We start from the raw sequence: 21934 nt of genomic DNA, 5'->3' as shown, positions 1-21934 counted from the left end.
GGTCCATCCTGCCTGCATTAAATGCGCTTTCTTATGTAAACACCATATTATTTTAGTTGGCTTCTTATGCAACTTTTAAACACCGAAAACAACATAGCTAAAAATGTTTACGTCCTGCTAAATTTACACAATTGTCTGATATGAATGTGCTTTTTACATGTATATATACAATTTATAGTCTCCTCGTGAACTTTGTATGATTTATATCATGTTATGGGCTAATAAATTCTAACCTTTGGGCCCATAAAGTGTCGCCGCCCTTTCTAAGTGGTAAGAAGAAACCATAATCGCTGAGAGCAATACAATTAAAGTGCTTCCTTTAAAAAAAATACACATCATTTTTGATCAACATTTTATTTTGAAAAATCATGATTACCTAGTTAGATTTCTATACTGTTTCTGTCGGGTACGACGAGCCACAACAGACATATGTAACTAATCCCGCCCACCGTGGACACGTGTGTTCAACCCCGCTTTCTGATTGGCTGCGCGTCCTCGTGATTCGGGGTTATGTAGTAGTAGTAGTAAGGGGCGCGGTTGTACCTGGAATCGCTTGACATAACGCGTGTGTTCGCACCAGAACGCTGTTATCGAATTGCATACAAAAGGAAATGCCGCCCGTGGATTTAGCGAAACTTGGTTCGAATGTTTTGAAGGGCTCTACTGCCGGACAGGTGGGTTTGCGAGCAGGCGTACAACCCAATGAGCAGGGTCGCACCGGCGTGACTCGACGCATCGTGAACGGAATCACGCATAGTTCAAGTGTATCGTGTACTAAATGTTTTAATTACGCCATCTAATTACTGCACTTCTGTGCGGTACTGGTTCGTTTTACACTAATATGTATTTTGTAGCGTCTTTAGGGTTAAACGGCGGGTCTTGTTATTATCGGTATATATATATATATGTATCGATATTAACGGCACTGTTGTAATGCTGTCAGATTTAGTGTAACATCACATCGCCTCTGAACCAGAAGACCACAAAGTCACAGGTTGACACACTACCACTGTGTACACATATACATGAACACATGTGGAGTTATGTACTTAACAAAAAGTGGAGACCTGGCCTCCACAGTCACCGGACCTGAACCCAATCCAGATGGTTTGGGGTGAGCTGGACTGCAGAGTGAAGGTAAAGGGGCCAACAAGTGCTAAACACCTCTGGGAACTCCTTCAAGACTGTTGGAAAACCATTTCAGGTGACGACCTCTTGAAGCTCATTGAGAGAATGCCAAGAGTGTGCAAAGCAGTAATCAGAGCAAAGGGTGGTTATTCTGAAGAAACTAGAATATAAAAGAAGTTTTCACCTTATTTTGTTAAGTACATAACTCACATGTGTTCATTCATAGTTTTGATGCCTTCAGTGAGAATCTACCAATATAAATGGTCATGAAAATAAAGAATAAATGTCTGATGAATGTAAATGTTACACAACTTAGTCAAGGGTAAAGCAGGGATGTTCTTAAGCCACGCCCTCTTTTTAATTAGTCCTGGTCCTGATCACCCCACTGGCCTCCATAAGGATGGAGTACAGTGAGCTTTGTGTGAGGATTTGTTTCTGGTATGATGATGAGATTGAGGTTTCATTTTCTAATTTCAACATGTCTCTCCAGGCACTTACTTGTCCATCTCCTGGCTGGGAAAACAAAGGTTGTTTTATAAGATATCGAATTGATGGCGTCTTTCGTGTGTTTCAGAACGTGGAGCTGGGATCCTTATGGCGTGAGCAGACTGTGGTTCTCTTCTTCCTGCGCAGGTTTGGTTGCCAGATCTGCCGCTGGATGGCTGCAGAGGTCAGCAAGCTGGAGAAGAGCCTGAGTGCAAATGGTGTGGGTTTAATTGGTATAGGGCCTGAAGAAACGGGGTTGCAGGAATTCAAGGACGGAGGATTCTTCAAAGGAGGTGTGCTGTGCCTCATGCTACATACATTCTACAATGAAACAGTTCGTCACAGGTTGCTAATAGTAAAAGTAACTCTGTAACTCCTGTTGTTTACCACACTGAGGTGTATAACTTGTTCACCTTATGTAAGATGAAGTGGGAATTTATAACTGGACAATTATTTTCTTGATTTCTTTTCTTATTTATTTGTTTTAACCTCTGTAGAGGTGTACATTGATGAGAAGAAGCAGTGCTACAAGGACCTGGGCTTTAAACGGTATATTACATTTTATTTATTTATGTCGAGTACAATATCCTCATTCAAAGTAAGTAGAATGTAATAAGTTGATTACATTTGATAAAATTGCTGGAACTGTCTGTACAGGTACAATGCTCTCAGTGTGGTCCCTGCTGCTTTGGGAAAGAAAGTGAGAGAAATCTCATCAAAGGTAATCAGAACACCAGGCTGGACATATATTTCAATTTCAGTCCTTCCAAGGAGCTGAGCTGAACGTCATTTGAGATCAGTCAGTTCCCATCAAATGTCAGAGCAGATCTCTTGTCCTAGCAGGGAACCAATGAGAAGGCCCATGTTTAATTAGCATTATGTAGACTTGTGAAAGACATATATCATTATGACCAAGAAGCGCGTTGTGTTGTGTGTGAAACTGAACATTACAATTAGTTTTGTACCCTTCAGGCAAGTACTGATGGTATCCAGGGAAACTTTGCCGGTGACCTGTTACAGAGTGGAGGCATGCTTATTGTATCGAAAGGTACATGCACACACAAAGAGCTGACAGTAAAATGCAGAACCACTGCAAATCAGTGACATTCTAGTTATGCAGTTGCAGTAAAACGAAGATATAACCGAATGTTGTTTACTGGTAACTGTACTGTACTGTGGCACTGCAGATTGTGAGAATGTAGTTTGATTCAGCGATCACTAGAGGGCAGTATGGTGTTGCTGACAAACCTAAAGCATGGTTCCTCCTGGCTATACCCAGCTAAATTGGATTTTTTTTGTGATCTGCATAGGGGGTGAGAAGGTACTTCTACATTTTATTCAAGATTCACCTGGTGACCATGTGCCTTTGGAGGACATTGCTAAAGCCACTGGCATTCCAGTCAGTGCAGAGGCTGGACAGAAACCACAGGTGAGTAACAAACCCAAAATGAGATCACAAATCTGAAATAAATAAATAAATAAACAAATAAACAAATAAATATGAAGTGAAGTGATTGTCACATGTGATAAACAGCAGCACAGCACACGGTGTGTCCTCTGCATTTAACCCATCACCCTGAGTGAGCAGTGGGCAGCCATGACAGGCACCCGGGGAGCAGTGAGTGGGGACGGTGCTTTGCTCAGTGGCACCTCAGTGGCACCTTGGCGGATCGGGATTCGAACCGGTAACCTTCTGAACCTTCCTTAACCGCTAGGCCACCACTGCCCCCTGCCTTATGAATAAGATGAAATATGATCTGAGGTGGTAAGAAATAAATATTGTGGTTAGGTTAATAATTCAGGATCTATCAAATTAGGATAGGCTTACCACAAGGTGCTGTTTATTGTATTTGTCTACTTCCATAATTGTAGAAACTACTACTCTCCTCAAAATGGGAAGAAGCTGGAAACTGGTCTTCAAGAAAAGACTGTGGTTTGAACCAAGACACAAAAAATACGTTAGAAAGAGCAGAGAGACCGAACTGCATGTGTTTTCACTTCTTATATGATTCATTAATTTGTTACTATTGTGTTCATTAGGGGTGTGTGTTGGCAAGGACCTCAGGGTCATATTTGGGTCATTAAATCATGATATTTTGTGATACTCTACATATTGTGATTCTACAGTTCAGTGAAAATGTATAATCAATGATACACAAGATGCTGTGTACGATCTATGTGGATCACATGAAAATAATAATTTATCCAAAACAATATTACTCAGACCTGCATTTTGGACTAAATTTGTATATTAAAATATTGATATTTTATGTCCCATTATTAATACAATATCACCACGTAAAATATTGCGATATATCTATCAATATAGATACCCCTAGTCTTCAACAGTGTTACAAATACAACAAATGCATATTAAATTGTAAATTTAAATAAAAATGATTTGTTAAATTAGAAAAATTATTTAAGTAATTCTTAATACCTTATGAATAAGATGTAGTACCTCAAAATTAGGACTTCAAGAGTTCAACCATCAGCTGAAAAATAATTCTTCACATAGCTTACGTTATATGCCACAGACCTGCAGTTTATATTATAATTAAAATTTAATTCACATTTGTCATCAACTCAGAATAGGAGCCCTTTGTCTAAAAACACTGAGACTGGGGTATGTCTTGGAAATACTTTCTGTAACCTGTCAACTATTACATCTCTCCACCATCCTGTAGCCAGAAAAATAAAAATATTTTAAGCCTTAAGACAAATAAATTATGTGCAGTAATACTGCCTGACATGTATCAAGTCAAAACGACCCCCATTTACCATTTTAGAGGTTTGCAGAAAAATGCCAACATGCCCCAGTAAATCTCCACATCAATAAATGTTTATTTTTGGATGTTGCTCAAATACAATAAATACATGCAAAAAAAGAAGCCTACATAAGACTTTTTGAAAACCTGAGCTATGGGCTGTTGTTTCAAGTTTACATTTGATCTGATATGGAATCAAGCTTTACTGATTTAAGTGTTGCCTATTTGAATTCAACCGTGCCAGAGACTCAGTGGAATGTGCATCTGTGCTTCGCGGTGACAACTGTGTGATGCAACAAAGACTGGTTTCCGTTATTGGTTGCAAGCTGGCAGGTTAAATCGGTTGTAAAAGTGAAGTGCGTCCATTAGCGCATCTATTACAACCTTATAAGTGGAAGTGAAGTGATTGTCATTGTGATACACAGCAGCACAGCACATGGTGAACATCCACGAAAAGCATCCTCTGCGTTTAACCCATCACCTTAGTGAGCAGTGGGCAGCCATGAAAGACGCCCGGGGAGCAGTGTGTGAGGACGGTACTGTGCTCACCTCGGCACACAACCTTCTGATTGCTGTTAGGCTTATCAATTAACTGACATGAAATACAGGATTCGTGTGGAGATTTTCACGAGTTTTTTTTTCCATATAACATCATTTTGAGAACACAAATACTATTTTGCTGCTACAGTGTTTTCTGTCAGTTGTTTCTGTGGTGTCTTGAAGTATAATTACAAGCATTTTCTAAGTTTCAAAGGCTTTTATTGACAATTGCATCAAGTTTATGCAAAGAGTCAGTATTGGTACCATTCTTTATTAATGGCTGTGTTCTTAGGTAAAATCCTGAGTGATCCCACTCCCTTGGTTGAGAAGCAGCCCCACACATGAATGTCAGGATGCTTTACTGTTGGAACAAGACAGGACTGATGGTAGCGCTCACATTTTCTTCTCCGGACAGTCATTTTTCCAGATGCCACAAACTTCATCAGAGAAAATGACTTTACCCGTCCTCAGCAGTCCAATCCCTGTACTTTCTGCAGAATATCAGTCTGTCCTTGATGTTTTTCTTGGAGAGAAGTGGGTTTATTTCTGCACTTCTTGAGACCAGCCCATCCTCCAAAAGTCTTGGCCTCTCTGTGTGTGCAGATTTACTCCTACACCTGCCTACTGCCATTCCTGAGCGAGCTCTGCACTGGTGGCACCCCGGTCCTGCAGTTGAATCATCTTTAGGGGGCGACCTGGAGCCTTCTTCACAAAACTTGAACATCTCTCCTTGAAGTTTCTGATGATCTGATAAATGGTTGATTTAGGTGCAATCTTAGTAGCAGCAATATTCTTGCCTGTGAAGCTCTTTTTATGCAACGCATTGATGACTCCACGTGTTTCCTTGCAGGTAACCATGGTTAACAGAGGAAGAACAATGATTTTCCAGCATCACCCTACTTTTAAAGCATCCAGTCGCACTTGCGTTAACAAGAAGATCACTGAAATGATTTCATCAGGTCCTTTTGTGGCAGGACGTAATTTTTGTATTTGTGTATAATTTGTTGGTGCCAGAAAAAAAAAAAAATAGTGTACCAGTCATGCGTTGCACCATCGCAACTATGAAACAGTCATAAAATATGACATTTGTCTTCATAGCGACGAACAGAAACATGACACTCGTGCCAAAAATAATCATGGTCCACTGAAACGAATGTGGTCATTATGAGATAACAGTTTTCTCCCTCTCTGTCTCTCCTTGCCATATAAACTGAGGACATGCTGATACAGTTCGAGTCCTCTGTCTGGCAAGTTTATAGTTTTGGGAGACATATCGCCGCCTTTCCCACCTGACCCTAATATGTCAAGATAAGAACTTGTTTTTCAGCCATGCATCACTGGACAGAATGACTCTTTCGTCCCCCGGTGATTTTTCTCAGTGTGTGTGTGTGTGTGTGTGTGTGTGTGTGTGTCATGAAGGAGAATAACCCCTCTCATTTAGGAGATGATATGCTGTAGCAGCAGTCACCGGAGTCCCGGAGTTCACGTCTTTCAATAAGCAGATCGAAGTCGCACTTATAGGCAGGGCAACGTTACATTCTCGTTAGGATGCAGACAAAAGCCTGTGCCTGCACCTCCTGTGTACGGACATGTAAACAACATGTTTCTCACCATCCATTATCGACTAGTTCTACGCCAGCCTCCCCATGGTCTGCTGCAGAAGTTGTATTTCAGAGCGGGTTTGTGCTGTGTTTATAGGTGAAACTACCAGCTTTCTTGAGCAGCCCCAGAATGTTTCATGGTCAACCCCAGAATGCGCTTTTTTTCTGTTTCTAGTTTCACTGAAATGTTCTTTATTGTCATTGTTGGCAAAGATTAAACGATTAAATAGCACTAAAGGCCCATAAGCAAATTATTCCACATGGACATTTATGAAATACATCTGTTTTTGAATGCTCAAAATAAATACTGCAGTGGACAGCAGTTTGCATCTGAATAATTGATATTGAGACAAATTTATGAATTATTTTAAATATCAGTGGGACAACTTTGCAAGTTCTAGTAGCATTGAGATTAATGTGTGGTTTCTTTTTCAGTGCAATGATGATGTTTGCACAAGATGAGGAACTGGCACTTGGATGAGACAGCACTGGCCATGTGATGATTGGACAACTATAGCTTGCCAATCAAGATTGTGTGCAGCTTTATGGACTTGTATGGACCAAGTTATGCCTCTTTCCCTACATTATCTGTCACTAAATCAATAAACTAAGGTGTGGCATATTTGAACATAATTAAAATCTTGGGTGATCCACTGGTGTTTAAATCTGACGACTATGATTAATGTGACAACATTTTATGATTGAGCCTGACCTTTATTTATTCATTTTAATTACTGTATTGGCCCAAATATAAGACCTTTTAATATAAGAATAATATAAGAAATCAATCAAAACATTTATGTTATTACACTGCTATTGTTTTAATTGTGAAGGGTTATGTACATAATGAGGGGTAATTTGAGATAATAAATTAATTTATGCATCTATGCAAATTGTACTGTTAATGACACACCTTCAAGGTTAAGCACGAGATAGCACAGAGTCATATTCAAATTGAAACGCTTCAGCTGCTGCTCTGATGTGTGACAGGCACAAAGATATGACTGATGACATTTGATGAGTTTTCAATTCAGATCAAAAGCTTGGACAGTTGGTGTCTACTTAGGCTGTAGGATTTCCCATCCTCGTATTTAAATTCAGGCCTAGTAACTAATTTTTTCAAGGCAGAGCTGTGTGTATAGGAAAATGTATAGGAAAGCAACAATGATTTGTGAATCATAATGCAAATAAAGTCAAACACTTCAGACACTTCACAGAAGAATAAATGTGATTCATTTTCTGGACTTAAGCATTTTACAGAACCAGATATTGAGGGTTAGACATATAGATATACTCATCTTTTGATACTCATCATGAAAATATACCGCAGAGGTTAACACAGTATATTATTATTCTAAAAATGTCTAACAATAATTTACTGTTCCTAGATTAGTGTCAAAAATGCCTAGACTCAAACAAGCACAATAAAACACATTTCTTTATATTCAGTGAATATAATTACGTTTTGCAATGAAAGAGCAGAGACGGCGTGCAATGTACAGAAGCAGCAGATTCAAAGGTGTTGTCTCATATTCAAAAATCACTAAAATAAAATTCATGTGTCTCTGAAACATTTTAGTAATTCTATGCTTTGCTGTTTTATAAATAAATCTTTTGAATATTTATGCAATAATTTTAATAAAACAGCATGCAAACTGATACTCACAGAAGGCATGCTATGCAATAGAATCATGGTAAATGTTGGCCACAGGGTCTGGATCTAGGATACAACTTGTGTTGTATTTTTTAATACTATATTTTAAAACTAAATATATATAATACTTATTCTCTCTGTGTTGTTACTGCACAAATATATTGTGTGTAATTGCCGAGTAATAAAGAAGTCTTAATTCCTGGAGTGTTAAAAGTGTTTTTGACACATAATACACATAAATCATGCATGTGCCATTCTACAATGCATTTATTTGAGGTGTTTTATTCACTTAACGTCTTGAGTCAAATGTGTCTTCCACTGTACAATGAATACAGTTATTTTCCAGGTCCAAAAATGTTGGACCTCTTCAGTTGTTTTGGGTACGAAGGCAACATGCAAATGCAACTCCAAAGAATACATCGGAGTTTACATAGTACAATATTTCCATTGCGTCTAACAGTTCAAAGCTTCAAAGGCAGATATGGACATTCAGTAGACAGGCTCTCTGTGATGAGAGATAACAGTCATAATCAGTGGCCAAGGCAACCTTTTTTGGTTTATTGACTTTTACAAAGATTGTGGAATTATGTCTGATCTCCCCGCGACTCTTCTCATAAAAGAAGGACAGCAGCGTCTGCCTGTCCAAGATCTTTCCATTACATTCCTGTTTTTCTTTCTCCCACTTGCCTCTTTAGTTACGCTGTCATTACTTGTTAATCAAGGTGGAAAATAACAGTGGGGGCTCTGACTGGTAATGAGATGGCCATTCCCTAGAGTGCCTGTCAGCGCTCCGCCGTGCTCAAGCTCGCAAACCTGCATTTCAGTGCAGCTTCTGCCTCTTATCCAAAACCCAGACTTGACTCAGGGCGAGCATCAAACATTTCCATTTGTTTCATTTGTTCTGAATTCATTGTGATGCTGTAACTTGTTACATAAACCTGAAACCTAAACAACAATTCAGAGGTTTTAAAGAACTATCTCAGAATGGAGTATCATGGGGAGCTTCAAGGAGTACAGGAGTTGCTAAAAGTTCTGTTTGGATGCAGATTGTTGCAACAAACCTCAGAGTTCTCAGAAGCCTAATCCCAAAATTTCATTGTAAGGTCAGTGCCAAGCCAATGACAGCTGGAATTGCAAATATGTGGAACTTGGAGCATCCAGGTGGAGAAACTTTACAGGCAGGTCTTGCAAGGCTGTGTTAATAAAAAGCAAAGAGCAAAGACAGCCTGTGATCTAGCTCTCTCAACAGTCCAATAGGTAATTCTGAATCGTCTAGTTCTGAAGACCCTTCATATTTACCAAGGTGTGACCTTTTCTCCTCAGGGTGTATGGTATTCATCCAGTTAAGTTAATTTACTCTAATTTAAATTGATAAGTTTGATCTCTAGGACTGAAAAGGTAGCAAATTGACTCATGCATGTCCACCTTGAACTCATAATGTCCTCCTTGACCAATGTACACGCTTTAATCCTGAGAATCACACAAGGTTCAGGCTTTCAGAGCAATACATTCACCAGACAAAAGGTATTTTCAGTATTTTTTCTAATCACGTTGGCTGCCGCACAATAACTTTATCGCAAAAAAAAAAAAAAAAAAAACAGTAAAAATTACAATTTCCAAACCACACATGAAACAATAGCATTTAAAGCAGCGTGCAGTTAACAGTCGTTACGTCTTCAGGTACATTGTTTCAGTTTATGTTGAAGTAGCCCTGTGGAAAAGCGATAAATTCCCCTGCCTACCTAGCTAAACTCTATGGTATTGAATCTTAAAACAGTAATGTATGATTTACCATCAGTCTAAGAAATTAGCCAAAACAATTATTATGATGGCTTAAAGTACATTTGGAGTCTTAAATCCAAGTCACTTCACGGGAAAATGTGGGGGTTTGTTTTTTGGCCATAGTCTCCATTTTTCGTCTCTCTCCCAGTAATTTCAGCATAATAGGAGGACTGCACTGAAAGTGTCACAGGGGCACACACCAATTTAACAGCCACAAAACCAAGAGAAACAGAGTGAAAAACAGACAAATATCTCTACGTCGAGCATTTTTACGCGATCTTGTAACTAAGGTACACCTCTGCACAAGTAGGTAACTACGTCAGCGGAAGAGGGGCTTTAATTATAAGGCAGCTTACCACTGTTGCATGGATGGTCATTACATAACAGGATGGTCAGGCACAAGGTCTTGTGGCCGATGCCTCGTTTAAGAAAGTAACAGGTCTGGAGGCCGACAGCAGCTACCACACTCTGCATTTCACCTCAGGGTTCATGGGGGAGCCGGGGTTGCACTTGAAAGCTTCTGAAAAAGCCCCAAAGTTCTGCAAGGAACCTAAAACTCTAGGATGTGAGGCAAAAAAAATAATTAAGACATAAATTATTTGTTGATTAGGTTATTAGATTAGATTTGCTCCCCCATACCTGTACTCAAGAGGGCTGTGGGAGTCCGTCTTGATGGACTGGCTGGCAAATTCAGGCCGATAGGCACCGCACCACACCTGAAAAGGCCATTCTGTTCTGTCATGTGGACTTAAATTAAACCTTGGTGTTCTTTGCTAATCTTAAATCGAAGGAACAGCACTGAGGCAGAGCAAACGCTGTAATTTCACACAATCGCATTTCCACCAAACAGCTCTACATGGAAACAACATCAAAAGTCAGTGAAACATTCTAGGCTTAACAGGATCACAGATGTGGAGTATATTTGCCTGTTTGTCATCTCTGTTTCGATCTGGCCCGAACTCTCTTTTCTCTGGCTCTACCAAGCTTTACATTGGTTCAGAACCAAAATCCACACCTAAGTAACATGTTGTTTTGCACTGATAAGAAGCTTACATAAAACCATCTCTCCTAGATTGAAATGCACAATCGATGGTGTAATATTTTTAATTCTAGACTCCACTTTATATACAAATAAGGACAAATCAGAACTCACAAGGTCTGCAGAACTAGATACCTGTGCAAAGTTAAGGAAGAAGAGCTGTTTGTGGTCCATGTCAAGACCAGGCAGGCGGGGCTCCTCTCCTTCTCTCTCAATCCATTTAAGATATGCCTGGATACACACACACACACACAATACATACAAATATGCATGCTTAATTACATTACATTTACAGTACAGGCCAAAAGTTTGGACACACCTTCTCATTCAATGTGTTTTCTTTATTTTCATGACCATTTATATTGGTAGATTCTCACTGAAGGCATCAAAACTATGAATGAACACATGTGGAGTTATGTACTTAACAAAAAGTGGAGACCTGACCTCCACAGTCACCGGACCTGAACCCAATCGAGATGGTTTGGGGTGAGCTGGACCGCAGAGTGAAGGTAAAGGGGCCAACAAGTGCTAAACACCTCTGGGAACTCCTTCAAGACTGTTGGAAAAGCATTTCAGGTGACGACCTCTTGAAGCTCATCGAGAGAATGCCAAGAGTGTGCAAACAGTAATCAGAGCAAAGGGCGGCTATTTTGAAGAAACTAGAAAACACATTTTCAGTTATTTCACCTTTTTTTGTTAAGTACATAACTCCACATGTGTTCATTCATAGTTTTTATTCATTCAGTGATTCTACCAATGTAAATGGTCATGAAAATAAAGAAAACACAGGTGTGTCCAAATGTTTGGCCTGTACTATACATTTACAGCATTTATCACATGCCTTTATTCAGAGCGACTTACAATCAGTAGTTACAGGGACAGTCCCCCCCCTGGAGACACTCAGGGTTAAGTGTCTTGCTCAGGAACACAATGGTAGTAAGTGAGGTTTTAACCTTTGACTTTTGTGGTCTTCTGAGTTCACCGGCGAGTATGTTACCCACTAGGCTGCTACCACAGTTACATGTAACGGCATGTTACAAACAAAAAAATTCTGTTTCTGACTGAGATTGAAATCACTGCACCTTATATGCTTGCCGAACTCCTCCATTGTCAGCAATGTTTTCTCCTAAAGTGCTGATGCCACTGACCTGGGAAGGATGCAACAAAATCATATATATGCATGATCATGAAGCCAGATAGGAGCAATTGTTTTAGATTGTTTTAGAACTTACATTCTGCCCTCCTGCAAGCTTCCAGGTGAACTTTCCATACTGCTGCACCATGCACTGAGATTGTTCCTTAAAGTGCTCTGCAGAATAGTTGCTCCACCAGTTGAACATATTCCCATCTTTGTCAAAGTTACGACCTACAGAAGGTGTCGATTATGACTTTAAACTATTTAATAAGAGCCTGTCAAATAATTTTACTTTCAGTCCTGCAGTGTTGCTGAATGCTGAAATTTGACATTACCGTGGTCATCAAAACCATGGATGATCTCGTGACCTATCACCATTCCAATGCCACCAAAATTGAGAGCCTGGGACTGATGCTTACTGAAAAATGGGGGCTGCAGAATTCCAGCTGGAAAAACTGTGTGAGAGAGACACAGGCATGAGTAGACATGTTGTACCTTTGCATGTCCAGGCATTTCAAGCCACCAGCTTTGGGTTGTATGCTGTGTTGCAAAGAAACTACTTTGACAATACTTTGTCAAGAAAATAATTGACAATGTTAGAACTATAATTACATAGGTTTACTAATTACATTAGTTTAACTTTATTACTGAAAAACAGCAAATCAACACTGGTTTTAGTTTGGTTTAGTTTATTGTATAAGACATTTATATATTTACATATAAAGCACAGAGACAATCCAAGCTGTTCTATTGTCCTCAGATAATTTTCACTTCTAGATTATCCAGGACCATTAAAACATGCAGCCTAAGAGAAACTTTATGAAAATTGTGTGGAAATTACATAATCGCCTTACGTTGCAATTAAGAGCATTAAGTGACTGGCCTGAATGTGGTGGATTTTGAGGCTTTAAACCTACACACTTTCACTATCTCTTAACCCACGTTTGAGTACAATGAAGCCAGAAACTAGTTTAATTCCAACAAGAACAAAAGGCAATACCAAATCTGTCCCTATTCCATGCAGGAGACAGCGGGAATGTGGAAGTGGGATGGCCAGAGCAAAGTCTCAGATGCAGAAGTGCTCTGCTTGAACTGATCTCCCCTTTGCCCCTCTCTCAGTGGGTGGGCTCCTCAAAAACACTTTCAGATTCAAAAGGGATCAAATATGGAATGGCGCAATCGAGGTTTAAATGTTCTTTGTTGTAATGTATTTTAAATCAAATAGTGGTCAAAGTTGTATGTTGATAAAGCATAGCGTATGCTTTAAGTTCTTCAGTAGTCCATAGTCATTAAATGTTTATTCTGAAGCACATAAAAGATTTTTTTACCTATCTGGTTTCTGTTGGGTGAGTAGAAAGCGTTGACCTCAGCTGCCCCAATGATCCACCTAAAGTGAATAGAAATAATAATACAGCAGATACAGTACACAGTTTGCTCTGTATGAATGTTTTGAGTGGGTGTGTGCATTTCTAAATTTACATTACATGTTAGGGTCCACTGGTTCCCTGAGCTTCTTTAGGCTCTTCTTTGCTCCAGCTTGTAGATTTTCTAGAATGTTCTCAAAGTAGTTTTCACTGAAATTGAGCTATGCAAGAGAACAAAAGTTCAGTTATAAGACTATCTACATCACAAGCTCTCAACAGCTGTCAGCAGTTGATCATAAAAACTAGACACGAACATGGGCATACTCCTCATCCAACTTGTGGTTGTTCACGTCCAGGATATGGTCTGGGTAACCAATCTGTTCTTTGATGGCCATCACCTTTGACACCAAAATTGATCAAATCAATAACTCATAAAGCAAAAATAAACAACCAAAAGGTATACACTCATACAGCCACTGAGTATATTATATTATAATGGCTGCACATTGAAATGTGAAATGTGACAGTAAAGATGCACATATTCTTATCGGTAACTGCATCAGTGTCATGTTTAAAGCTGTATGTGTGTGTGAGACACTGCAAGCTGACCTTTTCTCTGGCCTTCTCTTTTGATGCTCCATCCATCCAGCTGAGCTCATCTAGCGTATCAATATATGCCTCTTGCATCTTTCTGATGAGGTCACTGACCTGTGTGATGGAAGTGTCATTCATTAGCTTAAAGCTGTGGCACTGTGTGTCCTGGAGGGAGTGTCTGTGTGGATGGAAGGCTGTGGCCCACCATGCGCTTGCTTTCTCCTGCAAAGGCCTCTTGCACGTAAAGAGCTCCCACTGCGTTGACCATGCTGCTCTGGACGTACCGCACGCAGTCCCGCCAGCGAGCCTCCTCCACAGTGGTCCCGAACAGAGCCTGATTTCACACACACACACAAAATGAACTCACAATTTAATTACAAAACACAAAGAGTCTGAAAGATAAAATCTGTTTAACTTTCATTTTCTTGTTAATTCTGTTATCTGCATATTCTCAGCATTCCAAAGTGTCCCACATACATAGAAAAAGGAGAAATTTAAGGTAGAAAAAGCAAAATGGAATGGATGATGAGTTTGGACCGACATCTTAGATATCAAATCACTAAACAGTAGAGTGTCTTATGGAAGAATGTGTCCATGCCTGCATTAGAGTAACAGGAGACTGGCGAGAAGAGCCAAAGAAGTTGTTCTCACTGCTCATGGTGTTGTAACAACCTATCATTTCAACAACCTATTAGTCTTATCTAAAATACCTATCCTTCCTTCTACTGCTTACATTAATAATTCCTTGACTACGGTCATTAATAATGGTGGTAGTGCAGTGCTGAAGGACTTTGGCTTGGAATAGTTTACTTGTTTTTTAAATGAATATTATGAACTACAGCCATGGCCAAAAGTTTTGAGAATGACACATACTGGTTTTCACAAAGTTTGCTGCTTTTTAATATTGTAGTTTGCATATACTCCAGAATTTTATGAAGAGTAATCAGATAAATTGCAAAGCACCTCTTTGGCATGAAAATAAACTTGAAAAAATGTTTTTCCCTGCTTTTCAGTCCTGCTACAAAAGGACCTGCTGAGATCATTTCAGTGATCTTCTCATTAACTCAAGTGAGAGTGTTGAAGAGCACAAGGCTGGAGATCATTCTGTCTTGCTGATTGAATTAGAATAGCAGCTTTAAAAGGAGGGTGATGCTTGAAATCATTGTTCTTCCTCTGTTATCCATGGTTACCTGCAAGGAAACGAGTACAGACTTCCTATTGTTGCAGTAAAAGGGCTTTACAATCAAGAGTATTGCTGCTACTAAGATTGCACCTAAATTATCCATTTATTGGATCATAAAAACTTCAAGGAGAGAAGTTCAAGTTTTGAAAAAGGTCTAAGGTCACCCAAGCAAGCACCAGGAATATCTCATAAAGATGAGGGCCCACTTCTCGCCAAGAAAAACGTCAAGGACAGACTGATATTCTTCCATGAATAAAGAATGGTACCAAATCATCCTCCTACAGCAACATCTCTCTTAGTGAAGAACAATTTTCCAGCATGATGGAGCACCGTACCATAAGGCCAAAGGGGTAACTAAGTGGCTTGTGGAGAAAACATTGCAAAATGGACACCGCAAATATTGACTCTTTGCATAAACTTGATGGCATTGTAATAAAATGCTTGTAATTAGAAAAAAAGATTAAAAAAAAAAATAAAAAAAACACAGAGGCAGCAAACTTTGTGAAAACCAGTATTTGTGTCATTTTCAAAACCTTTAGCCACAACTGTAGAATACAGAATGTCTCTCTGTTCCTGTTTCCTTTCTCCCAAGAGGCTGACCTTGCGGTAGTGCGCTCGAGCATCTTTGAAGCGGCGGCTCAGGCTGCTGACCCGCTCTGTGATGAGCTGCCAGGTGAGGTAGTTCTGTAGAGTCCTGGAGAAGCGAACACACACATGAGCAGTAGTGCGTTATTAAAAAGGCTCTTCTGGGTGCTTAGTCTGCAGTTTTTCAGACACGCGCTTGCCTGCGATCATGCCTGGAAAGCACATCATTCAACTTCTCTAGGTAGGGGGAGCCATAAACCACCACTTCTTCCTCAGGGTGCACTTTAATGGCCACACTAGACAAGACACCCTGCACAAACCGGGTCCAGTTGAAGCCCTGTAGCAGATGCACATTTTGACAAGTATTATTAATCTTGCATTGTATTAAGAAAAGTCTAGCATGGTCTTAAAGGTCTAGACGCACATTGAGGCTGAAGTTCTCCTGCAGTTCATGTAGAGTCATCTTGTTGTAGAGAACCATGATGTCCTGGCGCTCCTCAGCAGGGGTTGTGGCCTGTACAGGCGCAACAAATGGCTAACAGACTGACTGGCTTTTTCATCACTTACTCTGAGATAGAGGAGGCACTCACGTTGGCGATGTCTCTCTCCAGTTCCATCACTTGCATCATCTCCTCCCACACATGCTCATCGTCCTGGGTCAGATTCCTGTCCTCCCTGGCAATCCTCGCCATGGTAACCATAAACTGCAGGTAGGCCTCCCTCACCTGTGGTACAGCACACATGCTCAATGTAATGCTTTTATCTGTGGGCGACTAAACAGCATGCATTTCACAACGCATGAAAATACCCTTTTGTAGTTTCCATCATTGAAGTAATAATCTCTTGATGGCATTCCTAGTCCAGGCTGGTCAATCTACAAGCAACATGAAATATATTCTAAATGTATTATACATACTAAATTCTATGTGAATATAATAGGTTTTATTAATAATATGGCTTCTAGAGAGACTGCTTACATGTAGGATGTGTCGACTGGAATCCTGGTCATCGGTCCACACAAACATGTCCAGCAGGACTTTTTTATGATAACGGGATGTAAGAGTGGCCAGTGTGTCCTCTAGGCTCCACGAGTCTTTTTACAGGAGAAGACATACATAAACTGCTGCCATTAGCTTCTCGGGTCAATGATTAAGGTTTATGCTTGGGATGACCTTCACCAACTGAAGCTAAACTGAGCTGTATTTAATGTATTCTCTAAAAACACATCAGCATTGCTACTTACACCTACAGAAAGGCAATGAATCCAGTCTTCATTAGGTTAGTTGCAGTTCTAATTATAGTGGTGGAGCACAGATATGGAAGAAATTCTGTAATATGAGCCTCTATTGGTCAAAAGAACATTCTCTACCTCATTAGCTTTTTCAAATAGTCATTCTTGCAGTCAATAAGAACTACTTTGGCAGAAGAGCGGTCACTGGATTTCCATAGATCCATTCCCTATCAGTGTTTTTTTTTTCCAATTTGTGTGTCAATGTTTTTCACCCATCAGTGTACAGCAGAGCTACTTATGCATGGTGTCTTTAATACCTGTCGTGCTATTCCAGTCCTCTGAGGCCACAGGCCAGTCCCCAACACTGTCAATGAGCTTGAGTAAGGGCTCTGAGTCACGCTGCTCTATTAGACCTACAGGGGGCACCAAAGTCACCATCAGGGCAAAACATGAACCAAGAGAGCATGCATGTGCACTGTGTGTCACTTACTCTCATTCATGCAAGAGCTATACAGGATTTTGGCTTTCTTGAATGCATCTCGGTCCTGATCATTTGGAGTTTCCAAAACTCCTTCCCAAAACCAAGATACCATGTCAGATACCACAGATAACAAAATAATGGCAGATATTCATCAATGTGCACATGCTACATAAATCATTGCTGACCCTTCAGCACAATCTCCAGCTCACTCCTCAAGATGTCAAAAACACTGTGTTGAGAACTGGTCTCGGGTATGACGTGCCTCTCCAACCACCCCCCACATGCATACTGGTAGAAGTTCTGGCATGGATGCACTGAGGGGTCAATGTTCTGGAGCAGCCGAGCAGCTGCATTTTTGAGGTGAGGAAAAGAAAGTGGGTCAAGAAAAAACAAGATAGCACAAACGTTGGCAAATGTAAAAGCTGCTAATTACCTGCAGTGACACAGTCTGCCGTTGTGCACACATCATTAACACTGGAGCGATGTATGTTTTCTGAAAACAAAAAAAAGGGAGAACACATTATGCTAGTGTGCTATTTTTGCTGTGGTTTGAAGAAAGACGGGTGAGTTTGTAAATGTAATCTTGGCATTGTGACAGGGCCATTACAGGTGACCTCTGCAATCTATACTTGTTTGCCATGTGAAATGGGTCCCACAACTAATGGCGCCATTATCCCTAAATCAAGTTGGCCTATGGTCCGGAGCATAATTTCACCATACCATTGAGTCCATCAATTCTCCTGGCTTGCTCTGCAATAGAAAACAGATTATTGCCAATGCACTCTGAAAACATTTACATATAATTATGTATGCCAACTGTACTTGACTGGCATTGATCATTTCATACTATTTTTCATTAAAGAAACAGCTTCCATAAAACCCTTGCTCACTGTTGATTTTAAAATAATCAACAAAAATCTGGCTAATGTTTATTATGTTTTTTTCATATTGATGCAGCAATCCGTTATTATGAAAGTACATTAGAATTGTGGAATAATACATAGATTTTACTATGAAGTATTAAATGAGTCAGGTTGATCAGTCTCACCTCTTAGTGCCGATGTATAGAGCAAAATAAGTCCAATTAGTGCGCAGCTCACTAGCAGCAACAGCACAGAAAGTCCAATTTCTACAGCGCTCCAGCGATGCTTAATGGGTTTTACTGTTTTTTCCATGATGTCCATTTGACTTTCAGATTTTCCCATTCTCAGCCTGCTGAAAAAAACAAAGAACAGCCTAAAAGTCGAGTACAGTGCCAGACAGCTGCTCTTGGTGCAGGTCTACGCTGCTGCTATGGCAAGATGTGAAGTCTAATCACAAGAACTAGAACCTTGAGAAATTTCAGCTCTAAAGTCTGAACCAGTTGCAGTCATGGTAAAAATCATCTATGGTTGCACAATAGAAGACAACCTTTGCTGGTTAATGAATCTTTATTATTATCATTTAAACATGCTCAATCACCAAAATGTTTACAGGGGAAATAATCAGACCCCTCACAGTTAGACCACGGAGATGGTTGTGGAAACAAGGCAAGTCGAGTGACACCATCTGCCGGTGTTGGTCAGAGAGTGAACAGCTCTCAAGCTTTCACATCACTGAGGATCTATACAGGTCTAAGAGCACGACACATGCCACTGTAGACTGTACTTCATTCTGAGGCTGAAGAGGTGTGGAAGTCTAGAGAGCATTGTGACACTGGACAGGACAGACAACCAGGTCAGCCCAGAAAAGATGGGCAGATCACTGCAGAACATGAGGATATGCCAGATGGTGTATGTTCTGCCAGAACATCCAGATCTCGGAACAGTTTGTACCCCCATGCCATCAGGATGATTAAGACCTGCCACCCTTTACCACATCCAAATGTGGTAGCGCAGAAAGCCGTGACAAGACTGACAATGGGTTCTTAACACACTATACTTTACATACAATTGGACAAAACGCTGCCCACGTCCATTCTAATCTTGGACTAATATGCTTTTAAAAACGTATTATATATCATCGTTCTTTCTATTGTCGATGTAAATGTATTGTAAATACATGTAAAATGGTTATATACAGGACTTAAAAAAAACTTTATATTTAACTGAGAAAAAAAGCTAAAATTATAAGAGATTTGCCTAGCAACACATAAATCTACACGTTATTTTATACTTTTGTATAATCGGAAAAACAATGAAAACATTGTTTGAAACCCATAAACTGGTAGATTGATTCACACGAATTATGTCAAGCATGCTCAGAGAACATATACCCTTACTGTAAATGAATGGTAGCACAATGGTAGAATGGTAGTTTTTTTAAGTAGTTTTTTTTCCTACCCTTGAATATGGCATACCATTTTTGTATATATCTTAGTAAATCAAATGATAACGATATTTTCATAAATTGTTATGAATTCCTCTCCTATGATTTTAAAAGAATTGAATTCTTTTTTTGAGGTATGAAAGTGTGCTTCACTTATAATCTGAACTGAAATTGTTGATTTCTGCAAACTTTGCGTCATCTGTGCCACTTAATGCCACTTTGACCACGTACCCTTAAAAAAACAGTTCTGGCTTGGGATAAAGTGCAACTGACTGATGCTTCTGTGAAGCTGAGCACACCACTTTGTCAGGTTGGCAGCACCTGGCCAGCTGCTGTGCCAACCTGTTGCATGTTGTTTACTGCAGACTGTAGACCACGGGTGCGAGGCAGGTGATGGATTACAGCTTCTTGCCTCTGGCTCTCATTAACCCACCTTATGAATACTCATGGGCACATGTCTGACAGCACCATGATGGATTCATGTGAGTAGTTTAAATTGTGTGTGTGTGTGTTCTTGAGAGAGGTGATATGTAGATTTATACTGACTTATTTATACTGATTTATATGTTTAGAGAATCTTTTAATTTAGACCTTTTGCAGATTTAAATTATTTGTATGGTGATTTAGTCAAGTATTAATAATACGTCAAATTGACATTGCAATGGGAATTAGTTTAAGAACCCCATGTTTGTATGTATTTTTATGTAATAGGAATATTTTGTGAAATATTACTGTAAATCATTTGATGCAATAAACTCAAGAAATAAACCTCCAAAAAGATTCAGGTAAAGTGTCTTTCTGTGCTACACTTTTATATTTAAGGACAAAAAATATGCTGAATCATCAAGGCTTCATAATTTTTTCTTTAGCCAAAAACGCTGCTATGAATCAACATTGTCTTTAAAAAATATGCAACACAGTACTAAAAGTTTGTAAGGATAAAGGCTTGCTCTTGGATCATAGTTGATTTTGCAAAGCACAATTGAATCAGGGTCAAATATATGGAGCCACTAACTTTGTCATTTCACAAGCCTGTACACCTAATTTGATGCATTTATATTCAGCAAGCAACAGCAGTACAACCAGAATTCTAAAATAATTTGAAATGAATACCAGAACCTACATCAAGTAATAACGCAATGAGAAATTAAATGATAAAAATAGAATGTAAATTACAAATCGCTGCAGGGAGAAAATGATTCCCCAAAGTTATACTAAATGCTGCATGCAATGAGAATGTTCAATGATTCTTACCTGCTCTCCTTGATAAGTGTATTCCAACCGGCAATCTCTTCAATTTCCCAAAACACCCCTCCTGAGGTTTGACTCAGAGCTGGTGTGTTGGGAAATGAAGCGGTGGACCGCTGGATGCCACAGAGACGCTCTGTTCGAGTGCGCTTCTGTGGGATTGTATTAGGAAGAGAGAGATGAGAGGGATGAGAGGGGGAGAAAGAGCGGGAGAAAGAGGGAGGGGGTTAGAGGCAGATTCTAAGAGCAAAGGATGCAAAAAAGGAAGAATTGGGGGGGGGGGGGTGAGAGGAAGGAATAGATGCAATAGAAGAGCACAGATATAAGGGCGCACAGTTTAACTGAAATCTGTAATTAATTTGCATTAATTTGATGCGTTGTTTTTCATGCTATTTTCAACTGCATTTCATGAGTATTGCTCAGTTATCTTGGTACATCCTGCCATTTTGTGACAATGGATGATACAAGATGATGAAATCCTGTCAGCCCCTTTTAGAACCCTTTAGTACAAACCTACATAAACAATTTTCCCTTCCATAGGCAGAAGGCAGATTATCTTGCCAGTATAACTGAAACCTGCCACCAGTGACAGAGAGAAATGGCATGCCTCCGAGTCTCATTACTGGGCTAATTAACCGCTGTAATTAACTGATATTAAAGCCAGACAGAGGGAGATCAGTTGCAGGCATGGCTGATGTATGACTCCTCCTTCCAGCCCAGCTGCCTGCAATTATTGCAAATATACTCACCAATAGCCACCGATTTTGATGATCAGCTGAGTGTTATGCCCCCAGCTTGTTGGTCATGT

General features: G+C 39.8%; 2 protein-coding genes across 5 annotated transcripts; one reads left to right on the top strand and one right to left on the bottom strand.

The window, feature by feature from the left end:
- The first annotated feature begins 510 nt into the window (after nt 1-510).
- prxl2b (peroxiredoxin like 2B) lies at nt 511-7737 on the top strand. 3 transcript variants are annotated; one of them, XM_028998234.1, is made up of 7 exons: nt 511-674; nt 1703-1907; nt 2112-2163; nt 2272-2335; nt 2587-2662; nt 2925-3043; nt 6959-7737. In XM_028998234.1, exons 1-7 carry the CDS (start codon nt 612-614, stop codon nt 6983-6985), a joined length of 606 nt encoding a protein of 201 aa, XP_028854067.1. In that variant the 5' UTR covers nt 511-611; the 3' UTR covers nt 6986-7737. The 3 variants fall into 3 exon arrangements, with proteins under 3 accessions (XP_028854067.1, XP_028854066.1, XP_028854068.1); XM_028998233.1 differs by lacking the exon at nt 6959-7737 and adding an exon at nt 5526-5760; XM_028998235.1 differs by lacking the exon at nt 6959-7737 and adding an exon at nt 5526-5760 and having other exon boundaries at nt 544-674; nt 1762-1907.
- Nucleotides 7734-21286, bottom strand: mmel1 (membrane metallo-endopeptidase-like 1). 2 transcript variants are annotated; one of them, XM_028998230.1, is made up of 24 exons: nt 21133-21286; nt 18620-18786; nt 18292-18321; nt 18005-18064; nt 17757-17918; nt 17581-17661; nt 17408-17503; nt 16837-16952; nt 16668-16733; nt 16450-16584; nt 16284-16373; nt 16060-16196; nt 15875-15968; nt 14297-14425; nt 14107-14205; nt 13812-13895; nt 13618-13718; nt 13462-13520; nt 12469-12588; nt 12231-12364; nt 12081-12146; nt 11134-11229; nt 10599-10675; nt 7734-10517 (listed from the first exon to the last, which is right to left on the bottom strand). In XM_028998230.1, exons 2-24 carry the CDS (start codon nt 18774-18776, stop codon nt 10418-10420), a joined length of 2289 nt encoding a protein of 762 aa, XP_028854063.1. In that variant the 5' UTR covers nt 18777-18786; nt 21133-21286; the 3' UTR covers nt 7734-10417. The 2 variants fall into 2 exon arrangements, with proteins under 2 accessions (XP_028854063.1, XP_028854064.1); XM_028998231.1 differs by having other exon boundaries at nt 18620-18783.
- Between the last annotated feature and the right edge of the window lie 648 nt (nt 21287-21934).

This window comes from Denticeps clupeoides, chromosome 12 (assembly GCF_900700375.1).
Source record: "Denticeps clupeoides chromosome 12, fDenClu1.1, whole genome shotgun sequence".
Lineage (NCBI taxonomy): Eukaryota > Metazoa > Chordata > Actinopteri > Clupeiformes > Denticipitidae > Denticeps > Denticeps clupeoides.
The sequence above is the reverse complement of the archived record's forward strand: the minus strand, read 5'-3'. Positions and strand labels throughout refer to the sequence as shown.